Source organism: Arvicola amphibius, chromosome 8 (assembly GCF_903992535.2).
Source record: "Arvicola amphibius chromosome 8, mArvAmp1.2, whole genome shotgun sequence".
NCBI classification, from domain to species: domain Eukaryota; kingdom Metazoa; phylum Chordata; class Mammalia; order Rodentia; family Cricetidae; genus Arvicola; species Arvicola amphibius.
Window position 1 is genome coordinate 72,682,249 of NC_052054.1, and position 9,170 is coordinate 72,691,418.

At 52.8% G+C, this 9,170-nt stretch overlaps 1 protein-coding gene across 1 annotated transcript; it reads left to right on the top strand.

The window, feature by feature from the left end:
- The first annotated feature begins 642 nt into the window (after nt 1-642).
- On the top strand, nt 643-9,170 carry LOC119821136 (Myb related transcription factor, partner of profilin). Its single transcript, XM_038340015.1, has 2 exons — nt 643-1,182; nt 8,237-9,170. Exons 1-2 carry the CDS (start codon nt 672-674, stop codon nt 8,902-8,904), a joined length of 1,179 nt encoding a protein of 392 aa, XP_038195943.1. The 5' UTR covers nt 643-671; the 3' UTR covers nt 8,905-9,170.

The window sequence follows — 9,170 nt, forward strand, 5'->3', positions numbered from 1 at the left end:
CTTCGGGAGTCCCTCCTCTCATCTAGGACCCCCGTTATTTCTGAAGCTCCCCTTCATTCCAGGCAATCCCAGCACCCCCACAATCCCTGCAGACCCTCAGCCTTAATATTTTATCGTCTTATCCAGAGGCTCCCATCTCACCTTTACTCCTGGACATCTCTCAGGGACCATAACACAGACACTGCCCTGAGAGCCCCCCAGCGCTCCCCTCTGATCTGGATGCCCCCTGTCTACTGCATCGCTCGGTTGGCATCACTTCAAAGCCTTATGAGTGTTCGACCCCCGGGGCATCCCAGATTCTCTTTCCCTTTCCTAATCCCCTGCTCCCCCGTTCTCCTCTAACTCCTGCAGCTACACCTTTCTCCTTTCCACTTTTGCTCATTTCCCTCCATCCTTCCAGACTGTCCCCCAATACCCATCAACTCCTCCGCAAGGCATTCGGCGGCCGCGTGAAGCACAACATGGGCACTGGGCGGGTGTCAACTACGAGTAAGCACCTCTGATTGCACTCAGCAGCTCGCCGCTCCCACCACTTTTGCACAGGGGACCGGAGAAGCCCGTGTCGGGGCGACACGGGGACACCGAGCCCCCGCCAGCGCTGTTCACCCTTTGCCCGCAGAGCCGGCGCCCCCCATGCGCCAGGCAGCCGATCCGTGGCGTCTGGGGGCGCCATGGCCTCGGCGACCGCGGCGGCGGCGCCGGGCGAAGCGGAGGAAACCACCCGGCTCCGCAAACCGCGGTTCTCTTTCGAGGAGAACCAGATCCTGATCCGGGAGGTGCGCGCCCACTACCCTCAGCTCTACGGTGCGCAGAGCCGTCGGGTGAGCGTGGCCGAGCGGCGGCGAGTGTGGGACAGCATCGCCAGCAAGATCAACGGCATCACCAGCTGGAAGCGCACGGGCCAGGAGGTTCAGAAGCGTTGGAACGATTTCAAGCGCCGCACTAAGGAGAAGCTGGCCCGAGTGCCGCACTCCACGCAGGGCGCGGGGCCCGCCGCCGAGGACTCCTTCTCCGCGGAGGAGGAGACTATTTTCGCCATCCTGGGGCCGGGTGTGGCGGGGCCAGGAGCTGGAGCTGGGGCTGAGGAGACCCCGACAGCCGCCTCTTCACAGCCACAAGCCCCGACCGCTGGTACGCAACGCTATGTTTTGTCCGAGGATCGCAGGCAGGATCGACGGGCAGGTGAGTCCTAAAGCCACTCCTGTAACAACTACAAACACTTCTAAAGCCTACTGTACGCAGTTCACGTCCAGATCCTTCAGGCGTGTTTACCACAGTCTCCTAAAAATTGTGGGAGGTGGGGGAGGTGGGTGTTGTTTAGAGCTGGGGTGTTAAGGTCAGAGAAAGGATATGATTTAGACGTGGTGGCAGTGGGCCTGTAATTCTAGTCATTGGAAGGTGAAGACAGAAAAAAAATGAGTTTAAGGCTAGCATGTACTACAGCAGACCTGGTTCAAAAGAAGGGCGAGCAAGGTCCGTCTGGGGATCCCCACCTGGTAGAGTGCTTTCCTGGCGCTGGGTCGGATCCCCCAGCACTTCATAGATCCGTGTGGTGGCACAACACTGTAATCCCAATACCTTGAAGTTGGTGCTAGAAGACCAAGGTTATCTTTGGGTACATTGATAAAATGCAAACCTCAGCTCTGTGAGACTCTATTTCTCCAAAAATAATAATGATTTAGTAAAGGAAATGGACTGTTTTTGGTGGTTGGGCAGCCACTTGGAAACTGTTAAGGGTAGGTGTGGAAGCAGCCCTAGGAGGCCTAGCTGGGGTCTGTAGCTGGGAAAAGTCATCAGCAGCCAGGCAGGATTTCAATAGGTGGGGCTAGTCTCTTCTCCCAGCCCCGGTAGATGCTGAGGCAGGAGGATCAGGGACCTCGGTGTCTGCCTTGGTCTTCAGTGTGAGTTCAGTAGCAGTCTGGGATTCAGGAGACTTTGTGCCAAACCAAAAGCAGAAAGAGGGCTGGTAGCACTTGACCAGCATGCATAGGGCTCTAGAGTTCATTTCCAGCCCCGAAAATGAAGAGGAGAGAGATGGGGGAGGGGGAACGACGCAGGACTGCCTACTGCCTAGAGGCAGCGTCCAGGCTGAGTGTTAATTACAGTGTTGGCGCTGGGTGGTGGTATCCCGGTAGGTTAGTCTGAGTTCATTTCTGCTCCAGCCAAACATAGGTGAAAAGTAAGTTTTCCCCTCCGAGGGTTTCTGTGAGAACTTCGTGAGGCAGTACAGGCAAATTGCTTGCTCCGACGTCTCTGGAGTACATGGCTAGCTTGTGATGTCAACAGTTTGAGGTCCTTTCTTCTCCGCTGTAAGCCAAAGACTTGTAGAAGTCTGGTGACTTCCTCAAGGTCATACCTGAAGAGCTGCTGTGGAGATTTTTTATCTTCATAAGTCTCTCTTTCCACCTTGGGGTCTCAGGATTGAAGTCAAGTTGTCAGGTTTGCTGAGCCGTCTCACTGGCCCCTTAGCTAGGAAGTCATACGATTCAGAGAGGTTCATTTTCCTACCTGAGGTCACACAGCAGCAGAGATGTTCAGCAGTTTCTATACCTGTAGTCTGCCTGCAGTTGTTGCCCATGAGCAACTGGGAAGTTAATGGGTAAGGCAGAAGGTGAGCCCTAGGAGCTTGTAAGTCAAGGTCAGGACTTGGAGCTCAGGTAGAGGGGAGTGAGGAAGCCAGGAAATACCTGCCTGTGTTTTCAGTTAGAATCAAGTATCTTTCTGTGAAGTGGTCCTATCAGACCAGGATACTAACAACAAGTTTGCTACGTGTTCGTGTGTCGTGTGTGGTAGGTATACGTGTTTGCACGCATGCATGTGCATGGAGAAGCCCAAAGTTGATGTGCAGAATTGTTACCTGTCTCACCTTAGTCTTTGAGGCAGGATCCCTCAGTCAAACGCAGAGCTGACTGATAGGCTCGCCTACCAGCCATCTTGCTCCGGAGGTTTTCCTGTCTCTGCCTTCCAAGACTGGAATTCCAGGCTTGCTACCATGCTTGCCCATCATATGGACTCTGGGCCTCTGGATTAGCCCTCACAATTCCACTGAATCATCTCCTGAACTCCCTTTCTTTTTTAGAAGTTGGTGGAAATAACTTTATCCTTTTTGTTTTGTTTTTGGTTTTTCGAGACAGGGTTTCTCTGCAGCTTTTTTAGAGCCTGTCCTGGAACTAGCTCTTGTAGACCAGGCTGGCCTCGAACTCACAGAGATCCGCCTGCCTCTGCCTCCCGAGTGCTGGGATTAAAGGCGTGCGCCACCACCGCCCGGCTTGTTTTGTTTTTTTGAGACAGGGTTTCTTTGTATAGCTTTGGAGCCTGTCCTGTAACTCTCTCTGAAGTCCAGGCTGGCTTCGAACTCACTGAGATCCACTGCCTCTGCCTCCCGAATGTTGGGATTAAAGGTGTGCACCACCACTGCCCGGCTTCACTTTATTCATTTTTACACACTTGATAAATGTTTACTGAGACCCTCTTCCTGGGGGCAGAAGCTGAGATACAGCAGAGGACAGGACAAATTCCTCTCCTGTAGGAAGCTGCTGTAGTTGGGGGAAACACCACAAATTGCCACATAATGCCACTAGATAATAACTAGTAACAAGAGAAATACCCTCTACTGAGAGGGTATTGAGTCAGGGAATGGCAGCTCACACTGAAATCCCAGCTCTTGGGAGGTTTCAATGCTAACCTGGGCTGCATAGAGACCCTGTACCAAAAAATTATTTAGGGTGATATGGGCTATATAGTAAGGAGAGTCCGGGAGGGCTTCTCGGAGGTGGTGACATCAGCAGAAACTTGAATTTAGATCCCAGCACTCAGGAGATAGAGGCTGATGGATCTTTGTGAGTTCAAGGCCACCCTGGGCTACATAAGAATAATCAGTCTAAAAGAGAAACATCCAGGCAGTGGTGGTTAACACTTACAATCCCAGTATTTGGGAGTCAACGTGTTTAATCCCAGTACTAGGGAGGTGGTGACAGGAAGGGATATGGCTGGGCTGAGAGGGGAATATAAGGGCGGGAGGAGACAGGAGCTTGGATGCAGTCTGGGCAGTCAGTCTGAGGACAGGATCACCCTTATGGTCTGAGCACTGGTAGAGGTGAGAGCTGCGGTCTGGGCAGTCAGTCTGAGGACAGGGTCGCCCCATGGTCTGAGCACTGGTAGAGGTGAGAGCTGCGGTCTGGGCAGTCAGTCTGAGGACAGGGTCGCCCCATGGTCTGAGCACTGGTAGAGGTGAGAGCTGCGGTCTGGGCAGTCAGTCTGAGGACAGGGTCGCCCCATGGTCTGAGCATTGGTAGAGGTGAGAGCTGCGGTCTGGGCAGTCAGTCTGAGGACAGGGTCGCCCCATGGTCTGAGCACTGGTAGAGGTAAGAGCTCTAGTGACTGACCACTCTGCTTCTCTGATCCTTCAGCTTTCACCTTGATAGCTGACTCAGAGCTTTTATTATTAAGACCAATAGAGGTGGTGGTGGTGCACACCTTTCATCCCAGCACTCGGGAGGTAGAGGCAAGCAGATCTCTGTGAGTTCGAGGCCAGCCTTGGTCTACAAGAGCTAGTTCTAGAACAGGCTCTTAAAACTACAGAGAAACCCTGTCTCCAAAAATCAAAAAACAAACAAAAAAAACCCACCAGTTAGAATTTGTCCTACATTTGGCACCCAAGGCCAAGTGTATCTTTACTGGCACTGGGAACTGAACTGGGGATCACTTACCTCTGCATAGTATTTGAAGGAGATGTAATAGCCAGACATGGTGGCACGTACCCATAGATACAGGAGCATCACCCCAAATCTGAGGTTGGCTGTTGTACATACTGAGTTCCAGGCCAGCCAGAGCTACTGAGCAACATCTGTCGCCCTGACACACACACACACACACACAAAAAAAAAAAAAAAACCGCACCCCCCCAAGCTACTTTTAATCTCAACACTTGGGAGGCAGAGACAGGCAAATCTCGTGAGTTGGAAGCCAGCCTGATTGACAGAGCGAGTTCCAGGACAGCCAGGGCTGTTAAACAGAGAAACACCCTGCCTTGAAATACAACAAAGACACCACCACCCCATCCCACCCACCCCCCCCTGCACTTCACACACACACACACACACACACACACACACACACACGAGGACCTCTGAGGTGCCTGAGTGGTTAAAAGGTGCTTGCCACCAAACTTGAGTTCAATCCCTGGGACTAAAAACAAGTTGCCTTGTGACCTGTACATGTACAGCTTGCCATGTGTGTCTGAACCCCCATAAACACAAATGAGTAAATGGGAAATAATTGTTTGTTTTGGTTTGTTGAGACAGGGTTTTTCTGTGGCTTTGGAGGCTCTCCTGGAGCTAACTCTTGTAGATCAGACTGGCTTCAAACTCACGGAGATCCGCCTGCCTCTGCCTCTTGAGTGCTGGGATTAAAGGCATGTGCCACCACTGCCCGGCGTGAAATAAATTTTTTTTAAAAAATAACATGGAGCCGGGCGATGGTGGCGCACGCCTTTAATCCCAGCACTCGGGAGGCAGAGGCAGGCGGATCTCTGTGAGTTCGAGGCCAGCCTGGTCTACAAGAGTTAGTTCCAGGACAGGCTCCAAAGCCACAGAGAAACCTTGTCTCAAAAACCAAAAAAAAAAAAAAAAAAAAACATGGAAAAGAAGGCTGTCCAATAGCTCAGTGGTAGAGCCCCTGCCTAGAATCCCCCTGCCCAGTACTTGAGGCCTGGAGTCCTATGCCTGGGAAAACAGCAGCTAGCACAGTGAAGCCTCAGCCAGTGGGGCCCACCTAGAGTGATTAGACAGACAACAAACAGGGAAATCCCTTAGGGCGAAAGGTCTGGCAGCCACTTTAGATAAGAGCCAGGAAACTTCTCCTTGAGGAGATAACAGTAGAGCCTGCAGGCCTGGAGCCACCACACCTGTTGCTCGGGCCCTAGGCAGCTACTGATCTCCTATCTGCATCTGTAGATAAGCATGTTCTGACACTTCCCATACACAGAAGCAGGTGGTAAGCAGTTGGTTGTGCCTAGATGCCTTCCTGGAGTCTGGGTGTGTTGTAGTGGTACCCTACAAGGCTGATGGTGAAGGGACAGGGGGTGCATTGGATGAGGGTGGGGAGCCCCGTAGGGAGATGATAGTGATCAGACGAGGCCAGAGCTTTGGACTCAGAAGAGTCTAAATTGGGTGTTGGATTTAATGCGGTTTGTATGGAATGACACCTGCATGGGGATAGTGTCTTAAGAAAAAAGAGCCGGGTGTGGAGGTGCAGGCCTGTGGTCTTTGCTACTACAGGAGGCTAAAGTAGATGGAAGTTCAAGGCCAGCCTGGGCAAGTCAGCAGAATCCTGTCTCAGCAAGCAGGGGAGCTGGAGAGGTGCTTTAGCAGTTAAGAGCCCACGCTGTTTACAGAGGTCACAGGCTCAGGTGCCAGCAACCACACCAGCCACTCAGAACCACGAGGCCTCTGGAGCGTCTGTACTCACACGCACAGACCCACACAGTCACACACCAACACAGAATTAAACTTAAAAAACTGTAGCTAGGCAGTGGTCACACATGTCTTTGACGCCAGAACTCTAAAAGTGTGTGGGTCTCTTGAGTTCAAGGTCAGCCTAGTCCACACAGTCCCAGGACAACCAGGGCTACAGACGTAGAGAAACTCTTATCTTGAAAAACCAAGATTAAGTAATAAAATAAATTTAAAAAGTTTTTTAAATGAACTGAAGAAAGAACTCAGTTGGTAATGCTTTTGCCAGAGAAGTAATGAAGTTCTGAGTTCAGTCTTCAGAACCCAGGCTTAAAATTTTACCTGTGTAGTTCATTTAAGTGAAATCCCAGCACTCAAGAGGTGGAGTCAGGAGGACCCTGGGGTCACATTGTCCAGTCAGTCAAACCAAATCAGCAAAGTCCAGGAGAGACCTGTCTCAAAAATAAGTTGGACAATTCACATCCACGTGCGTGCACATACCCCTCACACATACATACTTCTGCACACCCACACAGAGCATTCACTGACACAAGGCTGCTGATGGAGTTAATGGTAGAGCACACACCTAGCTTGAATGAAACTCTGTTCCAACTCCAGCATAGGAAAAGAACGGGGAATGAAGGACGTACTTTAGCCCCAGCTAAAGGATGGAGCGGCTGTCTCTGAGGCAGGGGTGGAAGAGGAAGAAGAGGGGAGCAGGAGCTCAGTGCTGAGTTAGTGGTGTCAGTAGACAGTGCAGACTTGAAGAATTCCCCCTGAAGACACTAGAGAGCCCCAGACTCCAGCTCAGGGAAGAGGTTCAGGTCACCCAGGACCTTAGTCCTCTTGGCAGACTGTTAAAGTCCAAGAGTGTGAATCAGGTCCCAGGATGGGAAGGTTGGGAAACCCAGCAGGCAGGGACAGAACTAGGAAGCCCTTCCCCTGCCTTCATGGCTGGAGAGAGCTTCCAGGAAGTATGGCCAGTGCGCCAGCTGTTCTTGTCTCCTCTCCAGGGACTCCAGCAGAGAGGTCAATGGTGAGTGTCCAGATGATTCTGAACTTTGGGGAGCACACAGAGCCTCTTGCTACCTACGGGGACAGCAAGACTTTCAAGGCTTTTGTCCTCTGAAGCTGGCCACCAGGTTTAATGCATCGACGACTCTGCATTCAGAGACTGATGTCACAGGCCTCTGATCTCTTGACATGCTCTAACTTGGGTGGTATTACAACTGGGTTTGTTGTGTTGTGTTTTGTTTTCTTGTTTTTGAGACACAGCCTCTCTATACATCCCAGGTTGAGTTCCAACCAATCCTCCGGCTTCATGCTCCAGAATACAAGTATTTCAGGCATGAGTCGTGATAGCTGTTCGGCTTTTGGGGTGTGTGTGTGTTTCCTGGGGTGGGAGAGATCTTAGGGTGTTTTGTTGTTGTTTTTAAGGGGTGTATATGGTGTAATTAATCCAAGCTGGGTGAGCAGTGGATGCAGGCCTTCAGCTTCTCAGTCTCCTTCTGGCTTTGGCTTCCTAAGTACTTGGGTTAACAGGTGTGTGCCGGGGTGTCTAAAAGGCAAAGTCAAGCCAGGTATGGTAGAGCCCACCTGTACTACCCACGCTTAGAAGCGGAAGCAAGAGGGTCAGGACTTGCAGATTAGAGACCCTGTTTCATCGGAGGAGGAAGAGACTGAGAGATTGCTGGTGTGTGTGTGTGGGGGGGAGGCAGGAAGCCAAAATGGAAAATGAAGCCTCGCAGGCTCATTATAACTCACCAAGGTCTCTCTCTTCACAGATACCCCAGCCCAGAACAAAGGGGGCTCCAGCAGCCCAGAGTCCTGGGCCCGGCCCTCTTGCAATGTCCCCGAAGCCAAGGAGGGTGAGTCCCCGTCCCCTGCAGCCATGCAGCCTGTCCAGCTGCCCCGCCTGGCCTTGTCTCCACCTCTCCCTGCCCCTCCACCGCCACCCACGCCGCTGGCCCAAGTGGCACCTTCATCCCCTAGCCCACCACCTCCTCGGCCCACCTCAGCCCCAGAACAGTCCCTGGACTTTCTGCGGGCTCAGCAGGAGACTGCCAATGCCATCAGGGAGCTGGCTGGCACCCTTCGGCAGGGACTGGCCAAACTGAGCGAGGCCCTCAGCGCCCTGTTACCCCTTCTGCCGGGAACCCCAGCTGACCCGCCTCCTCTGCCCCCGCCTCCGCCTCCGCCCCCACCTCCCAAGCCAGTCCTGCCACCACCTGCCCCCAAGGTGGAGGTGACCTCAGAGCCTGTGTCCGTGGTAGCTGCTGTCGTGGATGGGGCTGTAGTAGCAGCTAGGGGAGTGATCGTCGCCCCTAGAAGAGAGGAAGGGGTGCCCAAACCACCCCCAGCTCCACCAGTACCCCTCCACGACTCACCACCACACAAAAGGAAGAAAGGCTTCCCTACACGGAAGAGGCGGAGTCGCTGGAAGTCTCCGTGAAATCTACTCCCGTCCATGCTCCTGCCTGCAACCCCTCTCTCTCCCTGCTTGGCGCAGTCGAGGAGGAAGCTGCTCTTTGCCCATCCTAGCTGCACCCTGGCTTCCTGCTCTAGGGAAGTGAGCACCCCACTTCCTGTGCTAGTTAGTGCCTGATTCTCTGAGTGGGTCCCCTGGGTGGGACGCCCTCAGCCCCTTTCTCTGGTACAGTGGTGTCTGCCTGACTGCCTCCTGTAACCCCCAACTTGTAAGCCATCAATTTTATGTTT

Coding starts and splice junctions, on each gene's coding strand:
- LOC119821136 (XM_038340015.1), top strand. CDS start 672: ATGGCCTCGGCGACCGCGGCGGCGGCGCCGGGCGAAGCGGAGGAAACC. Junction 1,183..8,236: donor CAGGCAGGATCGACGGGCAG/GTGAGTCCTAAA, acceptor CTCTCTTCACAG/ATACCCCAGCCCAGAACAAA.